General features: G+C 37.5%; 1 protein-coding gene across 1 annotated transcript in view; it reads right to left on the reverse strand.

Moving 5' to 3' along the window:
* HDX (highly divergent homeobox) overlaps positions 1-27,923 on the reverse strand; it is a 572,582-nt gene that overhangs the window by 538,872 nt on the left and 5,787 nt on the right. Inside the window, exon 2 of the mRNA XM_006902518.1 lies at positions 18,224-19,339. Coding sequence (XP_006902580.1) covers positions 18,224-19,339 — 1,116 coding nt within the window. The remainder of the gene's footprint in view (positions 1-18,223; positions 19,340-27,923) is intronic.

Below are 27,923 nucleotides of genomic sequence, written 5' to 3' on the forward strand. Positions count from 1 at the left end.
AGAACGTGTACTCATTATTGAGTATGAGTTGATTTTATTTGGCCTCCTGTTTGAAAAGGCATTTTGTCACTGGTATTGGGCTGGAATTCCGATTGGGAAGTTGTCTAGATATTCCAGATTCTACAGAGGTTTTTTATTCTGAGTTGCTTTTATTCACCCACCTCTTTTAAAAGGCAAATTTGGCTAGCAGTATGGGGCTGGAATCCAGTTTTAGAAATATTCTGGAGCATCCGGATTCTACAAAGCTTTGCTTCTCTTCTTCTGACAAGGGTTAGGATAGAATATTTACTCCTGATTGGGTGTGAGTTGATTTTATTTGTCCACCTGTTTGAAAAAGCATTTGGTCACCAATATCAGGTTGGAATCTAGGTTCGGAAGTTGGCTGGAGCAGCTGGATTCTACAGAGAGTTACATTTTTTTGGTTCAGGTGAGGCTTAGGGTAGAATGTGTATTCACCATTGTGTGTGGTTTCATTTTCTTCAGCCTTCTATTAAAGAAAATATTTGGTCATCAATATTGGGCTGGATTCTACATAGGTTTGTTCTTCTGATTCTGGTGAAACTTTGGGTAAAATGTGTACTCATCATTAGATGTCAGTTGATTTTATTCAGCCTCCTGTTTAAAAAGGCATTTGATCACCAGTATAGGGCTCAAATCCAGGTTATGAAGTCTGCTAGAGCTTGCAGATTCTACAGACGTTTGTTTTTCTGGTTCTGGTGAGGCTTAGGGTAGAATCTGTTCTTGCCATTGGGTGTGAGTAGATTTTAATCAACCTCCTGTTTGAGAAGGAATTTGTTCTCCGGTATGGAGCTGGAATCCAGGTTTGGAAGTCATCTGAAGGAGCTGGATTCTACAGAGTTTTGTTTTTCTGGTTCTGATGAGGCATAGGATAGAATATTTACTAGCCATTGTGTGTGACTTGATTTTATTCAGCCAACTGTTTGAAAAGGCTTTTGGTCACCAATATGGGGCCTGAACCCAGGTTCAGAAGTCATCTGGAACCACTGAATTCTATAGAGGCTTGTTTCTCTAGTTTAAGTGAGGCTTAGAGTAGAATGTGTATATTCACCATTGGGTTTTATTTCATTTTATTTGACATCCCATTTGAAAAGGCATTTGGTCATCAGTATGTGACTGGAATCTAGGTTGGGATGTCGTCTGGAGCAGTCAAATTCTACAGATGTTTGTTTTTCTGGTTCTGGTGAGGCTTAAGGTAAAATGTGTACTCATTATTGGATGTGAATTATTTTTATTCAGCCTCCTGTTTGATAAGGAATTTGTTCACTGGTAGTGATCTGGAATCCAGGTTGTGAGTTTTTCTAGAGTTGTCAAATTCCACAGAGGTTTGTTTTTGTGGTTCAGGTGGGCATAGGACAGAATCTGTACTTGCTGTAGGGTGTGAGTTGATTTTATCCAATCTCCTGTTTGAAAAGATATTTGGTCAACAATATGTTGTGGAATCTAGGTTGGGATGTCATCTACATATTTCAGATTCTGCACAATTTTGTTTTTCTGGTTCCAGTGAGGCTTAGGTTAGAATGTGCAGTCACCGTTGAAAATGAGTGGATTTTATTCAGCCTCCTGTTTAAAAGACATTTGGTCACCCATATGGGGCTCGAATTCAGGCTGATAAGTTGTCTGGAGTAGCCAGATTCTACACAGTTTTGTTTTTCTGGTTCTGGTGAGGCTTAGGGTAGAAAGTCTACTTGTCATTGTGTGTGAGTAGATTTTATTCTGTTTCCTGTTTAAAAAGGCTTTTAGTCACCAGTATGTGGCTAAAATCCAGGTTGGGAAGTTGTCTAGAGCCTCTGGATTCTACTGAGGTTTCTTTTTCTGCTTCTGGTGAGGATTAGGTGACAATATGTACTCGTCATTAGATGTGAGATTATTTTATTCAGTCTCTTATTGAAAAAAGGCATTTGGTCTCCATTATGGACCTGGAGTTCAGGTTGGGAAATAGTGTGGAGCCTCCAGAATCTACATAAGTTTGCTTTTCTGGTTCTTGTAAAGTTTACAACAGAATGTGTACTAGCTATTTGGTGTGAGTTGATTTTATTTTGCCTCCTGTTTTAAAAGACATTTGGTCACCAGTATGGGGCTGGAATCCAGGTTAGGAAGTAAACTGGAACAGTGGGATTTTACAGACTTCACTCCCCCTCCCCCCAGTACTGGTGAGGATTAGTACAGAATGTGTAACCAAATTGGGTGTGAGTTTATTTTATTTGGCCTGCTGTTTGAAAAGGCATGTGATCACCAGTATGGAGCTGGTATCCCGGTTGGGAAGTCGACTGGAGCAGCCAGATTCTACAGAGGTTTGTTTTTCTGGTTCTGATGAGGCTTAGGGTAGAATGTATACTCGCCATTTTGTGTGAGCAGATTTTATTCAGTTTCCTATTTAAAAAAGAACCCTGATCAAAATAAGGGGCTGGAATCCCGATTGGAAAGTTGTCTGGAGCTTCCACATTCTACAGAGGTTTGCTTTTCTGGTTCTGGTGAGACTTAGTGTTGAATGTGCACTCACCAGTGAGTGTGAGTTGATTCTATTTGGCCTTCTGTTTCAAAAGGCATTTGGTCACCAGCATGGGGCTGGAATCTAGGATGGGAAGTTGTCTGGCACTGCCAGATTCTACAGAGGTTTTGTTGTTGTTGTTGTTGTTTTCATTTAGGTGGATTTAGGGTAGAATGTGTACTTGACATTGGGTGTGATTGAATTTTATTCAACCTCTTATTTAATATAGTATTTGTTCACCAGTATGGGGCTGGAATCCAGGTTGAGAAGTCTGTAGCAGCAAGACTGTACAGATTTTGTTGTTGTTGTTGTTTTGTTTGTTTGTTTCTGGTGAGGCTTAGGGTAGAATGTTTACACGTCATTGGGTGTAAGTTGATTTTATTCAGCATCCTATTTGAAAAGACATTTGGTCACCAGTATGGGGCTGGAATACAGGTTGGGAAATTGTCTGGCTATTTCGGCTTCTACACAGGTTTGCTTTTCTGGTTATGGTGAGGCTTAGAATGTGTAGTCACGACTGGGTGTGAGTTGATTTTATTCAGCGTCCTGTTTGAAAAGGCATTTGGTCACCACTATGGAGATTGAACCCAGGTTGGGAAGTCTTCTGGAGCAGCTGTATTCTACAGAGGTTTGTTTTAGTGGTTCTGTCTAAGCTTAGTGCAGAATGTGTACTTACCATTGAGTATGATTTAGTTTTATTCTGCTCCCAGTTTGATAAGGCATTTGGTCACCAGTATGGGGCTGAATTGCAGGTTGGGAAATCATTTAGAGCAGCTGGTAGCTGGTTTGTTTTTCTGGTTCCAGTGAGGATTAGCATATAGTTTGTATTTGCCATTGGGTGTGAGTTGATTTTATTTGGCCTCTTGTTTTAAAAGGCATTTGGTCACCAATATGGGCCTTGAAGTCAGGTTGGGAAGTCGTTTGGACCCTCCAGATTCAGCAGAGGCTTATTTTGCTGGTTTGGGTGAGGCGTAGGGTAGAATGTAATCTTGCCATTTGTTGAATTTATTTTATCTGGCCTCCTGTTTCCAAAAGCTTTTTTTTTCACCAGTATGAGGCTGGAATCCAGGTTGGGAAGACATCTAGAGCAGCTGGATTTTATAGAGGTTTCTTTTTCTGGCTCTGGTGAGGCTTAGGGAAGAATGTGTACTTTCTTTGGGGTGTGAGTTGATTTTATTTGTCAACCTATTTGAAAAGGCATTTGGTTACCAGTATGTGGCTGGAATCTAGGTTGGTAAGTCATGTGGAGCATCCAGATCCTATAGATGTTTGTTTTTTCTGGATCTAGTGGGACTTAGGGTAGAATGTGTACTCACCATTGGGTATGATTTATTTTAATTCAGCCTCCTATTTGAAAGGGCTGAATTCCAGGTTAGTAAATCATCTAGAGCAGCTAAATTCTGCACAGGGTTATTTTTGTGCTCTAGTGAGGATTAGTGTAGAATGTGTATTTGCCATTGGATGTGATTGATTTTTATGGCCTCCTGTTTTAAAAGGTAACCAGTATGGGCATGGAATTCAGGTTGAGAAGTCCTTTGGAGCCTCCATATTCGACAGAGGATTGCTTTGCTGGCTGATATTATTTGGCCTCCTGCTTCAAAAGGCATTTTTTTCACCGGCATTCAGCTGGAATCCAGCTTGGGAAGTCATCGGAAGCCACCGGATTCTACAGAAGTTTCTTTTTCTGGTTCAGGTGGATTTAGTTTAGAATGTTTACTTACCATTGGGTGTGATTTAATTTTATTTTATCTACTACTTAAAAAAATAAAGCCAAAGGCCATGTAACCCTGGTATGTACACTTGCTGTATGGAGCTGTGAAGCTGAACACTGTGACACTGATGAGTCAAATACGAGAATGGTTACCCATGGTGAACAGTGTTTGATGGAGCTCCCTGATTAAAACAAGCTTAGAAGCAGGAGTGGCATCCACTTCCATAATAGCTTGCCTCTGGAAACCCTATGAACCCGGAGAAAGGACGAAAATTATGCAGGTGTCCAGGACTTTCGTTCATAGGATTGCAATGAATTGCCTACGACTCGATGGCACTTAACAACAACAACTTAAAAAATGAATTTGGTCACCAGTATAGTGTTGCAATGTAGGCTTGGATGTAGTTTGGGACATTTGGATTCTATGGAGGTTTGTTTTTCTTGTTCTTGGGAGGATTAGTGTAGAATGTGTATTTGCTATAGGATATGAGTTAATTTTATTTGGCCTCCTCTTTGAAAAGGCATTTGGTCACCAGTATGGGGCTGGAATCCAGGTTCAGAAGTCGTCTGGAGCAGCCAGATTCTACAGACATTTGGTTTTCTGATTCTTGTGAGGCTTAGGGTAGAATGTGTACAGGCCATTTGTATGTGAATAGATTTTATTTGGCTTTCTATTTTAAATGGTATTTGGTCACTAGTTTGGTACTGGATTTCATATTGAGAAGTCATTTGGAGCCTCAAAATTCTACGGAGGTTTTCTTTTCTGGTTCTGTTGAGACTTCCTGGCAGATTGTGTATTCGCTATTGGGTTTTAGTTTATCTTATTTGGCTTCCTTTTAAAAAAGCATTTGGTCACTTGTATTGGGCTGGAATCCAAGTTGGGAAATCGTCTAGAGCATCCAGATTCTATAGAGGTATTTTTTCTTTTTATTCTTCTCCTGGTTCTAGTGAGGCTAAAGGTAGAATATGTACTTGTCATCCGGTGTAAGTTTACTTTATTTGGCCTACTGTATGAGAAGGCATGTGTTCACCAGTATGGTGACGTTGTCCGGAGCTGCTGGATTCTACAGAGGCTTGTCTTTCTGGTTCAGGTAGGCTTAGGGTAGAATGTGTACTCACCACTGGGTGTAATTTAATTTTATTTGACCTCCTGTTTAAAAGGTCACCAGTATAGGGGTGGAATCCAGGCTTGGAAGTTGTCTCGAGCAGTTGGATTACTGAGGGTTTTTTTTCTGGTTTTGGTCAGGATTAGAGTAGAATGTGTACTCCCCATTGGTTGTGAGTTCATTTTATTTGTCCACCTTTTTGAAATGGTATTTGGTCACCAGTATAGGGCTGGAATCTGGTTAAATGTAGTGTAGAATGTATATTCATCATTGGATATGAGTGGGTTTTATTTGGCCTCCTGTTTTAAAAGGCATTTGATCACCAGTATGGGGCTGAAAGTCTTCTGTAGCAGCCACATTCACAGAGGTTTGTTTTTCTGGTTCTATTGAGGTTTAGGGTAGAACATGTACTTGCCTTTGTTTGAGAATAAATTTTATTTAGTTTCCTATTTAAAAAGGCACTTTGTCATGAGTATGTGGCTGGAATCCAAATTGGAAAGTAGTCTGAAGCAGCCAGATTCTACAGAGATTTGGTTTTCTGGTTCTGATGAGGCTTATGGTACAATATGTAGTTGGTATTGTGTGAGTTGATTTTATTTGGCCTCCTGTTTGGAAAGACATTTAGTCACCATTATGGGACTGGAATCCTTGTTAGGAAGTTGTCTGGAGCAGCTGGATTTTACAGAGATTTGTTTTTCTGGTTCAGGCAAACTTAGGGTAGAATATGTTCTCACTGTTGTATGTGAGCTGGAATCAAGGTTCAGAAGTCGTCTGGAGCCTCCAAATTCTACAGAAGTTTGTTTTGTTTTGTTTTTCTTTTCCGATTTTGGTGAGGCTTAGATTAGAATGTGGACTGACTGTTTGGTGTGAGTTGAGTTTATTCGGCCTCCTGTCTGAAAAAATATTTGGTCACAAGTATGGGGCTTGAATTCAGGTCGGGATGTCATGTAGATCAGCTAGATTATAAAGAGGTTTGCTTTCCTGGTTCTGGTGAGGCATAGGGAAGAATGTGTTCTTGTCATTGGGTGTGAGTTGATTTTATTTGACCTCCTGTTTTAAAGAGGCATTTGGTCACCCGTTTGGAGTTGGAATCCTGGTTGGGAGTCCATCTTGGATTCCAGCCCTAATCTGGTGACCATATGCACTTTTAACCAGGAGGCCGAATAAAATCAACTCACACCTAATAGGGAGTACACATTCTACCCTAAGCTTCACCAGTACCAGAAAAACACACCTCTGTAATAAATGGCTGCTCCAGATGACATGGATAGTAACTCGGGCAATGGGGATTAGTGTATCAGAGTCAGTGAGACTGGCTCAAGAGAGGGCAGGCTTCAGAGCTGCTGTACATAGGGTTTCTATGGTTCACAATTGGCTTGATGACACATAACAACAACAACAACAACAACAACCATCCACCTTCATCTTTCTGCTCTTACTATTCACTCCTTAGATCTCCATACACATTTTACTAGTTATACTTTTATTTTTATAATAATGGTCTTATGCAGTATTTGTCCTTATGAGACTGAGTTAGTTCACTCAGAATAATACTCTCCAGTCTCTTCCAAGTCATGTAGTATTTTTCATAATCCATCTCATCCATGGTCATCTTCTCCTGCACTGTCCCTCCACCCTTCTTCAAGAAACAGTTTCTCCTGGCAACATCCCCAAAGTATGTGAGACAGAGCTTCCTTTATATAGTCAATGAAACACAGGTAGACATTCCGCTGGTACTCTTTGCTTTCTGCCAAGATCCACCTGACATAGGCATTAATGTCTCCAGTGCCACAATCTCTTCTAAACACAGCTTGTATTTCTGATAGTTCTGTCAATGTGCTGTTCCACTCATTTATGGATAATCTTCAGCAGGATTTTACTAGTGTGTCATATTAGTGATATTGTATGATAATTTCCACAATCTATCAGGTCACTTTTTAAAAAATGAGAATAAATATGTATCTCTTCCAGTCAGTAGGCCAGGTGGTTGTCCTCCAGTTTCTTGGCACAACCTGGTGACCACATCCAGGGCAGAATCTGTTTGTTGAAATACATCAATTGGTATTTCATCAATTCCTGGGGCTTTATATTTGCCAAGTCCTTCATAGCTGCCTGAATTTCCTCCTTCATCATCATTGCCTCTTAATCATATGTTGCTTCTTGACATTCTTCAGCGTAAGACAATTCTTTTTGGTAAAATGACTCTGTATACTCTTTCTATGTTCTTTTAATGCTTCCTGAATCATTCAATATTCTGTCCATAGAATCATTAAACATTGCAGCTCGTGGCTTGAATTTGTTCTTTAATTCCTTCAGCTTAAGAAATGCCAAGTGAGTTTGGCTCTTTTGATTTTCTGACTCCAGCTCTTTGCACATTTCACTATAATAATTTGCCTTGTTTTTCCAAGCTTCCCTTTGAAATCTTCTATTCAGCTCCTTAACTTTTCATTTCTTCCTTTTGCTTTGGCTTCTTGGTACTGTAGTGCAATATACAGAGTCTCTTCTGACATCCATTTTGGTCTTTTTTTTCTTCTTCATTCTTTGTAATGCCTTTTGCATTCTTCATGAATGATATTCTTGATGTCTTCCCACAGCTCATCTAGTTTTTGTTCATTAGGGTTCAAGCCTTCAAACATGTTCCTGAGTTGGTTTTTAAATTCAGGTAGGATAGACCCAAGATCAATTTTTTATCCCTTGGATATGATTTAACCTTTTTAGCTTTAATTTGCATATGAGTAGTTCATGGTCTGTTCCACAATCGGCACCTAGTCTAGTTTTCAATGCTGATATTGAATTTCTCCAATGATTCTTTTTACAGATGCAATTCTTCTTATTCCTGTCCATACCATCAGGTGAAATCCATGTGTATAATCTGCATTTATGTTTCTTTAAAAGTATTTCCTATGACTAAATCATTGATTATGCAGAATTCTGTAATTCTATGATGATGGGGGGGAAGAATCACAGGGCTGTACAATTTAGTGTGTGAAGGGAGAAGGCAAATGTAATTGTAAAACATACTGAGAATGATTGTATGAAACATAATGTCAATGAATGTAAGAGTAGGGAAAAATAGCTGCATAATAAAATTGTAAATGATTTTTTAAAACCCCATACACAACACAAAACAACCAATGCTCAGACTTTGGCCAACCTTTCTAGAAGCATGTGGCATTGGCACTGGCAGCCAGCAGCTACAGGACCAAGGCCTTTTGACTGTATAGCAGTCATCTTACTCAGCTGCCATATTACACAACTACTGAAACCTCCAGTTCTCAAGTCCAATTTGAGTGTGTTTTTGAGCCAGGATGATCTTCATAGCAGCCCTAGGAGAGAAGCTGATTTAGTTTCCTTTCTGGTAGTCACCCTAGCCCACAGAGCTTAGTTGCCAGGAGAGAAAGGAAAAAAGATAAGTGGTGCCCCCACCCTAGTTCCAGCAAACTTTACCACAGAAGAAGGAGCACAGGAAAGGTGAGTAGCATTCCCCTTCCCTACTGGACTGTTGAGCTCCTTAACTGAAGCAAGTGTGCCCATAAACCAGAGACATATTATAGCAGGCAAGTTGTCCTTCCCTCCTCTGGAACACATCGATCCCTGGCCAAGGTCATAAACATAGCAGCTGTTATAACAAATATAATATACTTAATATTATAATAAGTAACTCTAAAACAATAATGATATATTAGAAGCAGACCACCTTGCCCTTTACAAAAACCAAAGCAAGACATCATCCCCTTAAAGTGATCAAAACACAGAATTAATCAATTTCATGAAGTTGGAAAATTTAGTCAAATTTTATGTCAAGGAATTAAAGAACAGGATTGAGTCATTTTAGTGAGTGGAAAAAAATTCAAAGAACTGCAGGATTATAAAATCAAAAGACAGCGGAATGCAGATTAAAAAAATGAGGTGTTAGAAACTCTAGAAAAACAAGAAGCTGCAATCTAAAGTATTAGAAACAGTATCTCAGAAACTGTCAACATGTTGGAGGGACAGATGAGTAGAATTAAGAATAACATGCACATAACTGGAATCCCAGAACAGGAAGAAGCAAAACAACAACAGCAAAAGGCACTGGGAAAGTTGTGTAATAGTTACTAGAAGAAAAGTTTCCAGCTGTCATGAAGAATGAAAGAATATACATATAAGAAGCTGAATGAGCCCCATATAGAATGGAACCCAAAAGAAAAATACCAAGGCCTATCATAGTCAAATTTGCCAGAACCAAAGACAAGGAGAGAAATCTGAAAGCAGCTAGGGAAAAGTTAACAATAATCTATAAAGGAGAGATAATAAGATTAACTACCAGTTTCTCAGAAGAAACCATGCAATCAAGAAGACGGAGGAATGATATATATATCAAACACTCAAAGACCACAAATGTCAACCAACAATATTGTACCCAGAAAAACTTGTCCATCAAATATGATGGAGAGATCAAGATATTCTCAAGAAAGCAGAACATAAGGGAGTTTGTAAGAACAAGACCAATATTGCAAGAAATTCTGAAGGAAGTTCTTCTCACAGAGACACCACAGAAAGGAGGATGGATCTAAGTAATCAGCAACAACACCAAAAAGAATCCAACAAAATGATACCAATAAGTCCTCACCTTTTAATTTAATTTCATTAATTTAATTGAATGTGAATGGTTTAAATGCACCAGTGAACAGACAAAGATTTTTATATTGGATTTAAAAAAAAAACAAACCCCAAAACCAAAACCCATCAATATACTGCTTACAAGACACACACCTGAAAAGTGAAGATAAAGACAGGCTAAAAAAGAGTGGAATAAAAATACATACCAAGCAAATGGCAATAAGAAAAAAGCAGGAGTAGCATTATTAATATCTGATACAATAAATTTAAATACAAAAACCATCACAAAGACAAAAGAATATCACTATATAATGTTAAAAATGTTAACATAACAAGAGAATATCATGATAGTAAACATATATGCACCTAATGATAGAGCTGCAAAATCTCACATAGCAAACATTAGTAGAACTGAAAAGAGAAGTAAAAAAAAAAAAAACCAAACACCCAAACAACATAATAGTAGTAGGATACTTTAGTATACCACTCTCAAGGAAAGATAGAACTACCGGAAAGAAATTCAACAAAAACACTGAAGAAAGAAACCACACAATCAACCAACTTGATCTTATACATATATACAAGCTAATATTCCCCCTAAAATTTCAGTAGGCATTTTTCTCCAGTACTCATGGACCATTCTCCAGTGAAAGTAATATGTTAGGTCACAAAGCAATCTTCAATAAAATTAAAATAGTACAAACTATTTTCTCAGACCACAATGCTATACAATTAGAAATCAACAAAAAGAAGATAGAGGAGACAAATCATACACCTGGAAGCTGAACAACATCCTGCTTGAATGTGAGTGGGTAACAGAAGAAATAAAAAAGGAAATAAATGAGGTTATTGAAACAAATGAGAATGAAAATATAACTTAGGAAAACCTCTGGGAAACAGCCAAAGCAGTATTCAGGGGGAAATTCATAGCAATAAACAAACACATCAAAAGGGAAGGGAGGGGAAAAAAGATAATTGATTATTTAACCAAACATCTCCAACAAGTAAAAACAAAACAAAACAAAAGAAAACCCAACCAAAAAACAACACACAGGAAGAAGCTTTGACAAATTCTAAAAGAAAAGAAATTATAAAAATTAGGGTGGAAATACGTGGAACATAAAAAAGAAAAATAATTAGAAAGAACAAGACCAGGAATTAGTTCTTCAAAAAGGTCAATAATATTAGCAAACAACTAGCAAAACTAACAAAGGAAAAGAAAGGAAAGACACAAATAATTCAAATAAGAGATGAAAGGAGAGATGTTGCAACAGAATCAAATGAAATAAAAAAGTTAACAATTAAATTTTATTAAAATCTATACCTAAACAAATATGAAAACCTAGAGAAAATGAAAAACAAAACACACAATCAAAACTGACAGAGACTGAAATAGAACACCTTGATCCCACCATTAAAAAAAAGAACTTGAACAGATCATAAAAAAAAAAAATGTAAAAAAAAAAGGCCTGGGCTAGATTGTTTTACTATTGAATTTTATCAAGCATTCAGAGGAGAACTGTCAATGATTCTACATAAAGTATTTCAGAATATAGAAAAAGAAGGAATGCTTCCAAACTATCCTTGACACCAAAGCCAGGTAAAGACATCACCAAAATGAGAAAACAAAACAAAACAAAAACAACCCACAAACACTATAGACCAATATCTCTCATGAACATAAATGCAAAAATCCTCAACAAAACCCTGGCCAATAGAATCCAACAGTACATAAAATAAAAATTCATCATGTTCAAGTGGGATTCATAACAAGTATGCAAAAGTGGTTGAACAAGTATGCAAAAGAAAAACAATGTAATTCATCACATTAACAGATAAAAAACTAGAATAAAAGAATCCTATTAATTAATTCAGAAAAGGCTTTTGACAAAGTCCAGCACCCTTTTCTGGTAAAAACACTCAACAAAATAGAAATTGAGGGTAATTTTCATAGTAAAAAGTATATACGCGAAACCAAAAACTAACATCGTTCTCAATGGAGAGAAATGAAAGACCTTCCCCTTGAGAATAGGAACAAGGTAAGATGCTCATCATTATCTCACATTGAATATAGTATTGGAAGTATTACTGAAGGAAATAAGAGATATCCAAATTGGCAAAGAAGAGGTAAAACTATCTCTGTATGCAGATGATATGATAGTATACTTAGAAAAACCTAAATATTCAGCAAGAAAACTATTGAACATACACAACCAATTCGTCAAAGTCGCAGGATGCAAGATCAATATAAAAAAATCAGTTTGTTTTCTACAGAGTGCAAAGAGAATGTAGAAATGGAGCTAATAAGATATCATCTAACCCCAGTAAGAATAGCAAAATTTAAAGGAGCAACAAACATCAAATGTTGGCGAGTTTGTGGAGAAAGTGGAACTCTTATTCACTGTTGTTGGGAGAGTAAAATGATGCAACCACTATGGAAAGCAGGAGAGCGCTTTTTCAAAAAGTTGCAAACAGAAATACCATTTGACCCAGCAATTCCACTACTGGGTCAATAAACCATAACTGTCACCCAAGTAGATATATGCACACCCATGTTTATTGTTGCTTTGTTCACAATAGCAAAGAGTTGGAAACAACCCAAGTGCCAATCAACAAACAAATGGATAGAGAAGCTGTGGTATATTCACACAATGGAATACTATGCTGCAATTGAAAACAAGGAACTCATGAAATATTATTCAAAATGGGTGACCCTGGAGGACATTATACTGAGAGAAATATCTCAGTCACAAAAGGACAAATATTGCATAGTGTCACTGTTGTAAAATGGGACTGACATCGGAGTTGAGGGTAGACTGAGAATGAGGGGATAAATAATATATACTGCATTGAAACAGTTGAAGGAGATAACTGTTTAAAAGGCATATATAATTAGGTATTATTGTCATGACAGGAGTTCAGAACAAAGGCTGCTTAGTGGAGTGGACTTGGTATGAGGGATTGTAATAAAAGAATTTTTCTTTTACTTTTCAAAGAGAAGAGCAAATTGGGAAGGAGGGCAGGGAGAAAAGTGCAACAAAGAATGAATGGAAATCCAAAGTCTCCGTAAGCTTTCATTAAAATTAATTTTGTTGTTGTTGTTGTTAAGTGCCGTCGAGTCACAGGAAATTAATTTTTTAAAAAGTAAAAAAAAAAGAAATGGAGTTAATAAAAACATTACCAATTACAAAAGCTAATCAACAGGAATGGCATCCACTTCCTAAATAACATGCCTTTGTAAACCCTATAAACTTTGATAAATGTATATGGTTGTAGAGTGGCTTCCGGCCTTTTGTTTATGGGGTTGCTATGAGTCGTGTTCCACTCAAAGGCAATCAACAACAACAATCACAAGATTAATACTTGAGTATAAATCTAACTAGAGATGCAAAAGACTTATACAAAGAAAACGACAAAATATTACTAGAAGAAACAAAAAGAATTCTAGAGAAATGGAGGAATATATCATGCTTATTTATAGGATGACACAATATAGTCAAGATGATCATTCCAAATGCAGTCTAAAAGTTCAGTGCAAACCCAATACGGATGCTGATTCCATTCTTCAGCAAGATGAAAAAGCAAATTTCCAATTTTATCTGAAATGGAAAGAGACCCCGATTTCAAATGTTACTACACAGTCATGGTGGTCAAGACAGCATGGTATTGGCACATAAACAGCACATAGACCAATGGAATACAATTGAGAACTCAGAAATCAACTCATCTACCTCTAGTCAATCAATTTTTTGACAAGGAGAAGTCAGTTAGGTGTGTAAATAGCAGCCTCTTAAACAAATGGTGGCAAAATTGGAAATTTGTCTGCAGAAAACTTAAGCAAGACCCACCTCAAGTCATGCATGAAAACTAACATAAAGCGGATCAGGGACCTAGGAGCAAGACCAAAAACTCTAAAATTCATCAGAGAAAAGCTAGGAACCACGCTAATAGATGAAATCCACAGCATGAAAAGACTTCTAAGAATAACGAAAAACCTACAACCAAGAAAAAAATGAAATAGATGAAACGGGACCTTCTAAGAACCAAATCTTCATGCACACCAAAAAAAATTTCTCCCCCAGGATAAAAAGGAAACCTACAGACCGGGAAAAATATTTGGCAATTACATATCTGATAAGGTTCTCAACAAGAAAAGGGTAAACAATAAAATCACAAAATTGGCACAGGATATGAACAGACACTTCACCAAAGAAGACATTCAGATGGCAAACACAAGAAACGATGTTTTAAATACCTAACTATCAGAGAGATGCAAATCTAAACAACTATGAGATATCATCTCACCCCAGCAATAATAGCAAAGTTCAACAAGGCAGCAAACAACAAATGCTGATGAAGTTGTGGAGAGGTTGGAACTCCTATTCACTGTTGGTGGGAATGTAAAATGGAAGGTGTTTTGGCACTTCTCAAAAAGTTGAAAATAGGAATACCATTTGACCCAGCAATTCCACTGCTGCAAATATAACCTAATGAAACCAGAGCAATGAATCAAACAGATGTATACACACTAATGATTATTGCTGTGTTTTTCACAGTAGCAAACAGATGGAAGCAACCCAATTGCCTATCAGCAAACAAATGGATAGAAAAACTATGGTACATTCACACAATGTATTATTTTGCAGCACTGAATGACAATGAACTTGTAAAACATTATATAACTTGGGTGAATCTAGAAGACATTAAGCTGAGTGAAATATCTCAGTCACAAAGGTACAAATAATGCATAACACCACTGTTATAAAATAGAACTGGCATGACAAGTTGAGGGAGGGGGAAAAAAGTAGATTGACAATAAACACTGCATTGGAACAGATTAGTGGAAGAATTGTCTTAAAGGATATATGATTAGGCATTATATGTATGACAAAAATCTGGAACAAGAAGTGTGTTGCAATGTGAACTGAGGAAGTCGTTAGGGAGAGTGAAGGAAGAAAATGTGCAACAATGACTGAATTAAAACCTAACCTCTGTAAAGTCTTGTTAAAATCACTCTTTTAAAAGGTTGATGACAGCATAACTAAAGAATAATTTTTTAAAAACTGTAAAAGGTATAAGAAAAAAAAGAGAGAAATTTAGGAGTCCTGATCTAAAGCTTAGATAGACTATCAAACAACAAAAAAGTGGACAATCAGGAAAGGATAAAATGGATGAATGAGATCTTCTAAAAATTAATTCTTATGTGCCTCATAAATTCTCATAAAAATAAAAATAGTATTAGGCAATTATGTATCTAAGAATGGAATCAGAGCCAAAATACTTCATCATTTCAACATTAAAAAGACAAAAAGCCCAATTAAAACATGGGCAAAAGACATAAAGGCTTTTCATCAAAGAAGGCATTCAGATGACCAAAAAACAGAAGTGCAAGAAATGCTCAAGATCACTTGTTATTAGAGAGATGCAAATCATAACAACAGTGAGATATTATCTCATCCTAGCAAAAGTAGCTGTTCAACAGGACAGTGAACAACTGATGGTGGCGAAAGTATGGTGCAATTGAAATTCTCATACATTTCTCCTGGGAATGCAAACTGATTCACCACTGTGAAAAGCAATTTGGCATTTCTTTGAAAGTTGTAAATAGAAATACACGTTGACTATTCAGTTCTGCTATCAGGAATATATTTTAAAAAATAAAATAAGTGTTTGGGCAAATACAGATATATGCATACTTATGTTTATTCACCATAGTAAAGAGAGGGAAACAACCCAAATGCCTAAGAACAAAAGAATGAATAGAGAAACTCTAGTATACACACACTATACAACACTGAAATACAACGAAGAATTTGTGAAACACTATACAACATATATAAGTCTAAAGGACATTGCACCAAGTAAAAATAAGTCACAAAAGGACAAAGATTGTATAAAGTCAGTGTTATGAAAGGCTAGAGAAAGTTTTACACACAGAGTGAATCAATCTAGTATAATTACCCAGGACAGGAAGAGGGGTAGTAGAAAATATACCCCAAGGAAATTAGGACTGAGATACAAACGAAGATTTGTACACCAATGTTTATAGCTGCATTATTCACAATCACAATAACATGGGAAAAGCCCAAATGTCCAAACACAACCAAATGGATTGAGAAATTGTGGTACATTCACACAAAGGAATACTATGCAGCACTCAGGCGCAATGCTTTGGAAAAATACTACATAACTTGGGAGAGACTGAAGAGCATTATGCTTAGTGAACTAACTCAGTCTCATAAGGATATATACTGTATAAGACCATTAATGTAAAAATAGAAGGATAACTAGTAAAACGTGTCATGTATGGGAGTCCAAAGGGGAAAGGAGTGGGAGCAGAGGAGAAAAGGATGAGCAGTGGCAAATCAGAGGGTCACAGAATTTAGGGGGTGAAGAAGGGGTTAAAAGAAATAGGAAAGATCTGGTGGGGACCTGAAAAGATGCAGTAATAGTGAGTATAGTTCAATGGTGATTAATTTTACAAGAAACAATGTATGGGAATGATTGTATAAAACACAATGTGAATGAAGGAAAGTGACATAATGATACAAATTTTGCATACAAACCAATATAATTTTTTAAAAAAGACAAAGGGAGAAGAAGCATAAAAGGGGGAAAGAAAAAGTAGGAAAATCACTAATATAGCAGAGGTTAGTGGGTAGATGAGGAATGAAAGAATAGGAATGAATGGAAATTAGAAAAAATGGGATAATAATAAGCAAAGATACATAGTAATTAATTGCTTTGGATTTTGTTGTTCATTTGGAAGCAGGTAGCTATAAAATAATGGTACTTAATGAAAGCCAGCTCCTTAAATTAATTGAGAAGATCCTACCAGCATCTTAAATACAGATAAGCCTTAAATACTGTTGTTGAAGAGATTTAGAAGCCTCATCAGTGAAAATTACCACGCACCATATAGTAGAAAGGTAGGCAATCTCTTCCTCTGTAATTTCCAGCTTCTGAAAATCCACTAGTCAGCTATTAGTCAGTTTCAATTCAACAACATATAATAACAAAAATCAGCAATGAAAGGAAGTGACAAACATCCATGTCCTCTTATTCAAACTGGAGAAATGTCTTCAGAGCGAATACTGTAGAAAGATCTATGGTCTTAAGAGATGTTCTGAGGTAGGTCTTATACATCATAGTTCAGACATCTGGTGGCCTAGTGGTAAAAAGTTACACAGTCGACCTTAAGGCACACCAGCTCGAATCTACCAGCTGCTCTGTGGGAAAAAGATAAGTAATCTCATGTACAATTTAAGGCACCTGAAAACATGCTGGAGAATCAGCTCTGAGTCAGTTCCTACTCAAAAGTACACAATAACAGCAACAATAAAATATTATTAGAGACATCTACACAATTATGAAAAAATAAAGAAGTAACAGATCTAAAATTTCTTCTTTATAAACAATTTAAAAGACACAATTAGTGTTTCACCTAATGTTTGAACGAAACATTTCATTTTAGTAAGGACATTTGGTTTAGTTATTTAAGGAACTTATATCTCAATCATCAGCACCTGGAGAAATGATGGACTTTTTTGGCTATGTACTAAGCGAAGGCATCATACATCTACTTACATCTTCGCAGAACTTCAAGTAAAAACCATTACAGAAATAATCTATATTCGAGAGAATCAGCCGAAAGGTGTAATCTGAAGCATCTTGCATTTGTGTGGCCACAATTAAAGGTTTGGCTATTCTTGCTGGATGTTTTGAAAGAGAAGCTGACTTATGACAGCTCTGAGACAAACCTTGCTGGATATGTTGGATTTGACTGCTGAACTGAAACCAGAGCCTGGAATTAATGAGGAATTATGCCTTGGGATTGTTGGGCTAAAGTCTGGACTTATATTGTGAGATATATTTTGCCCCTCCACTCATTTCTCTAATAAACCCCATTGATGGTATTTAAAAAAAAGTTATGAAGATAGGATTGGAAAAAAAAAAGAGAAAATGAGTCTAGTTAATTCATTTTAATGATGAGAAATGCTATGCTTCCCACAAGATCACCATTTCCTGAACAAATGAACTTTAAATGTCAGAGATAAGCTTTATGTTATGAAAAGGATGATATTCAATGAGGAGCAGGGAACACATAATTTTAAAATAAGGCAAAGAAAGCATAAACTCCTTAATTCAAGGACTTGACCCTAAAACATCACTTAACTCCAAATTACTTCAAAATATAAGTTAAATTATCCAGACTCCAAGTCTCATTGAATACAACACAACTTTTTAAACACATCACTGCTTAAAAAATCTTTATAAAATAAACTTGTACATTACCTGATAATTGTTTTGGTTTTGTGACAATCTCAATTGATTTGATGATGCAAAATGTGGGGGGAAATCACTTCGAGATAGATTTGCATTACTGTACACTGTAGTAGATGTTGTATGTAATGAGGTCCGTGGTGTGAGGTGGTAGTCTCTGTTATAATCCAGTACATTGTCTGACAAGTCTCTAATATTCATCCTTTGTGAATGTGACGTATTTCTTCCAGGTCCAAACAAAGTTGTATTTTGATTCTCAGCTCGAAGGCTATTACTACTGTCATAAAACCTTGAATATCTTGGTATCTGTGCTCCCATCAACGCCAACTCTTCTTCTCTGACATACTCATCATCTGCATTTCCAGTCTCCATTGCAATGGACAAACAAGTTCCTTCTCCTGAACTAGGTTTCTGTGGAACATTTCCTCCAAGAATTCTCTGAGGACAATCACTAACTGCCAAAGAAAACACTTCACGGATTTCTAAGTTTTGTGTCCTACAATAAGGGTCTCTGAATGTTTGCTTTTGCTCACATGAGTTAAGAGATGTCATAGTTGAGTGCTCAGGCTTATATGATCTTTGAATTCCAATTGATTCAATTTTGCAAGGTTGCTGGCACACAGATGGTTTGGGGGGTACCATCATCTCAGAAGTTTGCACTGAAGAATTTCCATGGTTTTTCTTGGAGTGATTATATACAGAATTTCCAGCATTTAATACACTTGTCTGTCTTGACAAAATAATAGTTTTTTCTCCTAGGAGCAAGGAAGCATTTTTACAGTGTGCTACTTGTCTTTGAACAGGAATGTGCAACTGAAACTCAGTATCATTTTTACTGGTAGTTTTCTGAATAGGGGATTTATTTGCTTCCAAAATATGTGTGTTTGTATGTCTGGTTGTCCCTTGCCTATTCAATGAACTTGCTGGACTGTATATACCAGTTACAATTACATCATTGTTGCCAGGTGTCCAAGATGACTGCAGGCTTGAGGGTTGAGCAATATTAACCATGTTTCTGACTGCAACTTTGGGAAGTGCCAAAGAAGTGCTGGAAACAGTTCCTTGTGTTGATGGTCCTGATTCAGAATTCTTACCACTCATTTTTCTTCTTTTATTACCAACCCATGTCTGGAAATACACAGAAAAACGATATTATGAAAAAAATCTCAATGAACCAAGAAAACCAATGTCTAATTTATAAATTTTGTTCTCATTTGCCTTAGAAACAAGATCTATACATACAGAGGGAAAGATAACTCATTCATTACCATCAAGTCAGAACTGACTTGTAACTGACCCTCCATTTAGAGGTTGTACATTGCACAGGAGGAGATTGTGCATCTTCTTAGGAGCCACTGGCGGGATTAGAATTAATAGAAACAACTATCCTTTGGGTTAGCTATTTGGTTAACTCATTGCAAACTATGTCTGAGAGTGCCTACACACAGGAAAAGAAAGCTAAAATATGATGAAAATAAATAAAACAAAATTAAAACTAACTAAAATAAAATTTAAACATGAACAAGTGTTCTAGTAGGTATGGACTCATATTTAAGAAACATTAAAGTACTTTGAGGACAGAGCATATTATTGGTTTTGCCTCAAAATCCATCTGATCCACCCCTCCTTCCACCCACCAAATAGTGCAACCCTATGTTATCCTCCCTGCCCATCCTCACCGCTCTGCTCCCACCCTCTTCCCCACTCTTGGATCTTCATATGGGAAAGATCTTGTGGGGATCTAGAAAGGCAGGGTAATGGTGCGCATAGTTCAATGGTGATTAATTTTATAAAACGTAATGAAAGGAAATGATTGTATGAAACACAATGTGAATGAAGGATAGTGTAAAACACAATGCAAATGAACTTTGTAGGAAAACAAATATAAACTATATATTAAAAGATTCAGACAAGCAATATTTATTATTGTTGTTGTTGTGCACGATAGAGTCAGAACGGACGCATAGCTGAAACTCAGGCAGGTTTTCAGAGGCAGTTAATTGCACAGGAAGAGATTTTCCATTTTCCTCCCAAAGAGTGGTCTCAAAATGATGATAGATAGATAGATAGATAGATAGATAGATAGATAGATAGATGATAGATAGATAGATAATGATAGATCAGTTCAGCCAATCAATATTTATTAAGAAGCCTAAAAAATGTTTATATCCTTTGACTATTAAATTCATTTCTAAGAATTTAATCTAAATAATCAAGATGAAGAAAGCATTTAAATGTTCATCAAATAGCTATTTATAATAGTAAAAAAATACTAAAGACAAACAATTTGATGAAATTGGAATTTTCCAATTCCAATTCATAATATTGTTAACCAATATACAGATAGAATCTTCATCTTCAATGATCTTCGTTGTATAGATACATCATCACTTGATTAATTTTATATCCAAGATATTGAGAGTTAAGTTTAGAAATATGGTTTAGAATTCATTATTAGAAACCACACTGCAATATATATCATTATATATTGGATTTTGTGCTGTCTGTTCAGTGTGAGGGAGTAAAATGTGCAACAATGAATGAACAAAAATCTAACTTCTCTGTTAATGTCTGTTAAAATCACAATTAACAGAAAATTTTATTTAAGAAAACAAACAAAAACCCCATAATGCATGAGAATGGTTGTATGAAACACAATGCGAATGAAGAATAGTGTGAAACACAATGTACACAAACACTGTAAACAAACCAATATAAAATAAATATTTTTTTAAAAGAATACAACATTAGAATAATAACTGCTGGACTTTTGAAGACATGTTTTAACGTCCTTCAATTTATAGCCATTCTGGTTTCTTCACACATGCACTAATATTCTTTTTTGTTTGTTTGTTTTAGTTTTCACTAGTACAGGATTTAACAAAAAGTCTATCATTGCTTCAAGTACTTCAAGTCCTCCTCACTTTCAGCATGAAAGGTTGTGTCATCAGGATAACAGAGGCTTTTGATGAATCTCCCTCCAATCCTGATGCCACACTCGTCTTCAGAGAGTCCAGCTTCTTGAATAATTTGTTCAACGTACAGATTAAATAGATATGGGGAGGGAATACAACTCTTTTCCATTTTAAACGATGCAGTGTGCCCCTGTTCCCCTGCTCTGTTCATTCAACAGCCTCCTGGTCCAGGTATAGAATCCATGTGAGCACAATAAGGTGCTGCGGGACTCCCACTCTTCTCAATGTCAGCCACAATTTTCTATGATCCACACAGTCAAATGCCTTTTTATAGTCAGTAAAGCACAAATAGACGTTCTTCTGGTATTCTTTACTTTCAGGCAGGAACCACCTGACATCAGCTATGATGTCCCTGGTGAAACAGCCTCTTCTAAATCCTGCTTGAACATCTGGAGGCTCGCTATCTATGTACTGTTCTAGCCACTTTTAAAAACAAAAAAATTGTAATTTTAGTTGTGATTTTAACAAAAATATACAGAAATGTTAGATTTTCACGCATTCATTGTTGCAAATTTTACCCCCTCTACTTCTCTTTCCCCTCCTCAAGTTGACTTTTTCTATACTAGTTTATTTACAAAATTTAAATACAAAGTTTTGAAGAACAAATTCTTACATTTTCCCTCATCCCCACCCACCCATAAAATTTTAAAACTCCTTGAGAGGATGTGGTGAGAAAGGAACTCTTATACATTCTTGGTTGTTGTTGTTATGTGCCGTAGAGGCATTTGCGACTCATAGCGACCCTATGTACAACAGCCCTAAACCCACCTCTATCCTGTGCCAATCACACTGCCTCTGACACACCCATCCCGATTACCCCAGTCACTGAATCAATCCATCTCATAGAGGGTCTTCCCCTCTTGCGCCGTCCCTCCACCCTCCCAAGCATGATGTCCCTCTCCAAGGACCTGTCCCTCCTTGCAACATGCCCAAAGTATGTCAGATGAAGCCCCAGAATCCTTGCCTCCAAGGAGTAGCTTGGTTTAACCCTCTCCAGGATGAATCTGTTTGTTTTCTTGGCAGTCCATGGTACATTCAATACTCTTCTCCAGCACCACAGCTCAAAGGCATCAATTCTCCTTCTGTCCTTCCTAGTCATTGTCCAACTCTCTGATGCATAACAAGTGATTGCAAAGACCATGGCCTGTATCAGGCGCACCTTAGTCTCCAGAGAGACACCGTTGCTCTTGAGTACTTTACAGAGGTCATTAACAGCATACTTTCCCATCGCAATACATTTTTTTATTTCCTGACTGCTGGTGCCAAGAGTGTTGACTGTGGAGCCGAGCAAACTGAAGCTGTGAACAATCTCAATCTCTTTACCATCCATCTTGATGCTACCAATTGGTCCAGTGATACATTGTTGGTAGGATTTTAAAATGGTACAACCATTCTGGAAGGGAGTTTGTTGCTTCCTCAAATAGCTGAACATAGAAACTCCATATGACCCAGCTATTCCATTACTTGGAATATATCCTGAGAAAAGGGGAACTGAGGCACAAACAGAGATTTGTACACCAATGTTCATAGCAGACATTATGCGCCATCGCAAGATTATGGAAACAGCCCAAATGTCCAACCACAAATGAATGGATTGAGAAATTATGGAACATTGGCACAGTGAAATATTACACAGCATACAGGAGCGATGATTTTGTAAATTACTCCCTAACTTGGGAGGGACTGAAGAGCATTATGCTGAGTGAATTAACTTAGTCCCACAAGGACAAATATTGTCTAAAACTATTATTGCAGAATGAGTATAAGGATCGAAGGGAAGTGGGGGAGGGTGGAAGCAGAGGGATGAGGATGTTCAGGAGGAGGGAGAGATTAGTCATGGAGTTGTTCTAGACATTTTTTAGTGCTCTTCAGCAGTATTTTACTTGTTGTTTTTATGTGCCAATGAGTCATTTGTGACTCATAGTGACCCTATGCACAACAGCCCTAAAACCTGCTCTGTTCTGTGCCAATCTCACTGTCTCTGACACACCCACCCTGATTACCCCAGTCACTGAGTCAATTCACTCATAGAGGGTCTTCCCATCTGCGCTGTCCCTGCACCCTCACAAGCATGACGTCCTTCTCCAAGGACATGTCCAAAGTATGTCAGATAACGCCTCAGAATACTTGCCTCTGAGAAGCAGCCTGGTTTAACCCTCACCAGGATGAACCTGTTCATTTTCTTGACAGTTCATGGTACATTCAATACTCTTCTCCAGCACCACAGTTCAAAGTGATCAATTCTCCTATCCTCCCTAGTTACTGTCCATCTCTCTGATGTATAACAAGTGATTACAAAGACCATGGTCTGTATCAGGTGCACCTTTGTCTTCAGAGTGACACCATTGCTCTTCAGTACTTTGGAGAGGTCCTTAATAGCAGACTTTCCCATCGCAATATGTCTTTTAATTTCCTGGCTGCTGGTTCCAAGAGTGTTGACTGTGGAGCCAAGCAAACTAAAGCTGTGAACAATCTCAATATCTTCACCATCTATCCTGATGCTACCAATTGGCCCAGTGGTGAGAATCTCTGTCTTCTTGATATTGAGCCTCAATCCATGTTGAAGTTAATGATATTGTTCAGTAGTTTCCACATTCATTTGGATCACCTTTCTTGGGAATAGGAACAAATATGAACCTCTTTCAATTAGTTGGTCAGACAGTTGTCTTCCAAATGTCCTGGCATAGACTGGTGAGTACATTCAAGGCTGCATCTGTTAATGGAAACAAGTCAATTGTTATCCCATTAATTCCTGGGGCCTTATTTTTTGACAATGCCTTCAATATAGCTTCCACTTCATCCTTTATTACCATTGGTTCCTATTAACATAGTACTTCCTAAAATTTTTCAGTTTTTTCTGGTACCATGATTCTTTGTATTTCCTCCATTTTCCTTTGATGATTTCAGGGTTGTTCAATATATTGTCAATAGTATCTTTCAATATTGAGTTAATTTCAATTCAAAGAATGAAGCCTTTTAAATGGATTGCATCTCAATGTCAAGAAAATAAAGATTTTTACCACTGGATCAATAGGGAACATCATGATAGATCGAGAGGACATTGAAACTGTCAACAACTTCATCTTGCTTGAATCCACAAATAACACCCTTTGTATCAGCAGTAAGGAAATAAGGAGATGCATTGCACTGGGAAAATCTGCAGTTAAGGATCTCTCCAAATTATTGAGGAGTAATGATGTCAGTTTGAACACTAAGGAGTGTCTGATTCAGGCCATAGTCTTTCTGATCACTTTTTATGCATCTGAGAGCTGGACAATGAATAAAGATGACAGAAGCATTGATGTCTTTGAGGTGTGGTGTTGGAGAAGAGCATTGAACATCCATGGAAAGCCAAAAAAACAAAGAGATAGATCTTGGAGATGGTTCAACTGAAGTGCTCTTTAGAGGCAGAAATTATGAGAATTTATCTCACATACTTTGGACATTTTTCTAGGAGGAACTATTCCTTGGAGAGGGACATGATGCTGGGAGTGGAGGAGGGTTGGCAAAGGAGAGAAAGACCTTTGATTGGGTGGACTGACACAGTGACTACTGCAATGGGCCCTTATGTGTCTGGAAGTGTGAGGATGGCACACGATAGAACAGGTTTAGAACTTTTGTTCATAGAGTTGCTATGGGTTGTACTCACCTCGATGGCACCTAGCAACAAGAACAACAATATATAATTGCTAGTTTTATTTATAATTCTATGACTACTATAGTAGAAAAACAAAATCAAATCCATTGCCATACATTTAATATCTACTCATATCATTGTTGTTGTGTGCCTTTGAGTCAGGAACAATTCAAAGTTGACTAACAGATTTTCAAAGGCAACAAACTGCACAGAAGGAATACTGATCATCCTTCTTACCTCAGAGGGACAAAGTGGGATGAGTGTGTTACATTGAGAGGATTACAATCAATTGTCAGGAAACAAAACGCATATGAATACTATATGTTGTTGCTGTTGTTGTTGTGTGCCGTCGAGTCGCTTGCGACTCATAGCGAACCTATGTACAACAGCCCTAAACTCTGCTCTGTCCTGTGCCAATCGCACTGTCTCTGACACTCCTATCACGATTGCCCCAGTCACTGAATCAATCAACCTCATAGAGGGCCTTCCCATCCTGGGCTGACCCTCCACCCTCCCAAGTATGATGTCCCTCTCCAAGGACCAATCACTCCTTACAACATGTCCAAAGTATGTTAGACGGAGCCTCAGAATCCTTGCCTCCAAGGAGCCACCTGGTTTAACCCTTTCCAGGATGAATCTGTTTGTTTTCCTAGCAGTCCATGGTAAACTCAATACTCTTCTCCAGCACCACAGCTCAAAGGCATCAATTCTCCTTCTATCCTCCCTGGTCATTGTCCAACTCTCTGATGCATAACAAATAATTGCAAAGACCATGGCCTGTATCAGACGCACCTTAGTCTCCAGAGAGATACCATTGCTCTTCAGAACTTGGTAGAGGTCCCTAACAGCAGACTTTCCCATCACAATACATCTTTTGATTTCCTTGCTACTGGTGCCAAGAGTTTTGACTGTGGAGCCAAGCAAACTAAAGCTGTGAACAATCTCCATCTCTTCACCATCCATCCTGATGCTGCCCATTGGTCCAGAGGTGAGAATCTTTGTCTTCTTGACATTGAGCCTCAATCCATATTGGAGGCTGCAGTCCTTGACCCTCTGCAGCAGGCGCTTCAGGTCTTACTCAGTTTCAGCAGGATTGTGTCATCTGCATAACTCAGATTGTTGATAGATATTCCACCAGTTTGGACCCCACATTTCTCCTCATAGAGTCCAGCCTTCCTCATAATCTGTCCTGCATACAGGTTGAAAAGGTATGGAGACAGGACGCATCCCTGGCGTACGCCCTACTACATACAAAATACTAACTGCAAAATCAATTTGTTCCATAAACTTTCAAGTTCATAATAAACAAGAAACATACCAGCTTAAAATAATGAAAACAAAGTAAATTAATTGTCAAGGATTCTCAAAAACATAACTAAGTTCTGCTAGTAGTTAAGTGCCACTGAATCATGAACAACTCATAGTGACACTATGAATGAAAAACCTGAACAATTATATAACTTTCATCATTTCTCCACATTCATAGAGTTCCCAGAGGCAAGCTATTTAGGAAGTGGATTTCACACCTGTTTCCAAGCTTCCTTTAATTGGCGAGTTCTACCAAACACTCTCCACCATGAGTTACCACCATCGTATTTGACACATTAGTGTCACAGTGCTTAGCATCACAACAACCATGAGTTATCTCTGCACAGCAATGACATAGAGATAGCTCTTTTGGCCTAGTGGATAGAAAGTGATGCTACCAAGCCAAATGTGGGCGATTTTAATCTGTGGCCCTCAGGCTTAGTTTTAATTGGTTTTGGTCAAACATTCTTCTAAGTGGTATAGCACTGGTCTGTCCATTTGCTGTACAGAGGTAACTTGTGCTTGCTGTGACGCTAAATACCATGACACTGATGTGTCAAATGTGATAATGGTTCCTCATGATGGACAGTCTTTAGTGGAGCTCCCTGATTAAAACAAGCTTGGAAGCAGCAGTGGCATCCACTTCCAATATAGCTTGCCTTTGGAAACTTTATGAACTTGGAGAAATAATTAAAGTTATACGAGTGTGCAGGTCTTTTGTTCATAGGGTGGCTGAGTTGTCTACGACTCGATGGTACTTAACAACAACAGTTTAGTGCTTGGGATTGTTTTGTTGTTGTTGCGTCCCTTTATATTAGAAACAACCCATAGATGACTCTACAGTGGGTTTTCAAAGGCAGTAAATTGCCTGGCATAAGATGGCCCATCTTTCTCCCATGGTGCAGCTGGTGGATTCAAACCATGAGCGTTTGGGATTGCAGCTCACCTTATTACTACTAGGCCACCATAGCTCCCTAACCAAAGTTTATTGGGTGTAAATTATTCTCTTTACAAATACCTCACTGGAAAAACAGGAAAATTGGATTAAATAAAATTGATAGTTTTTTAACAATTCTTTTTTTATCCCATTTTCATATTGGGATGAAGACCAAACAAAAGTACCAGACAAGAGGGGGGGGAAAAAGTATTTGGAAACGAATCTTTGGTCACTGTAAGATGATTTTCAAGTTTTACCTTAGAAATTAATTGTCTCTAAACCTCTTTTGTTGTTTCTTTTTTGTGTTTTTATTTTAAATCCACCCTTTCCCTTCTCCATCCTTCCTACTTTTGCTTACAACATTCAACACCCATCTCCCATTGACCAGCCCCTGATGTGATGTCCTAATTCTCAAGTAATCAGGATTCCTCTGATTCTGACATAGCCAGGTGGGCAGCAACATTGAATATTGGTCTTTCTAACTGGTAAATGTCTTTCATTTACTCTTTTCTGTAAATTCCTTGTCTGTCAGATACTATTATATATATTTAAAAATTGACACAGACTAGAAAAAAGGATTAGCCATCCACTTCTGTAATTACAGGCCCTCGAAAACCCTATGTACAGTAGAGCACACTTAGATTATCATTTGGACTAACAGACATGGCAATTGAAACTAAGATCTTAGAAATGGAAACACAGAGTAAGAGAAACAACTGTAAGGAGACACTAGTGACTGGAACATGCAATCTGAGAAGCATGAATGTAGGAATATTGGACATTGTTAAGAAAGAAATGGAACGCATCAATATTGACATACTAGGTATTGGCAAAATGAGATGGCTTGGCATGGGA

Source organism: Elephantulus edwardii, unplaced genomic scaffold (assembly GCF_000299155.1).
Source record: "Elephantulus edwardii isolate Elephantulus edwardi_28Jun2011 unplaced genomic scaffold, EleEdw1.0 scaffold00423, whole genome shotgun sequence".
In the NCBI taxonomy this organism is placed as follows: Eukaryota; Metazoa; Chordata; class Mammalia; order Macroscelidea; family Macroscelididae; genus Elephantulus; species Elephantulus edwardii.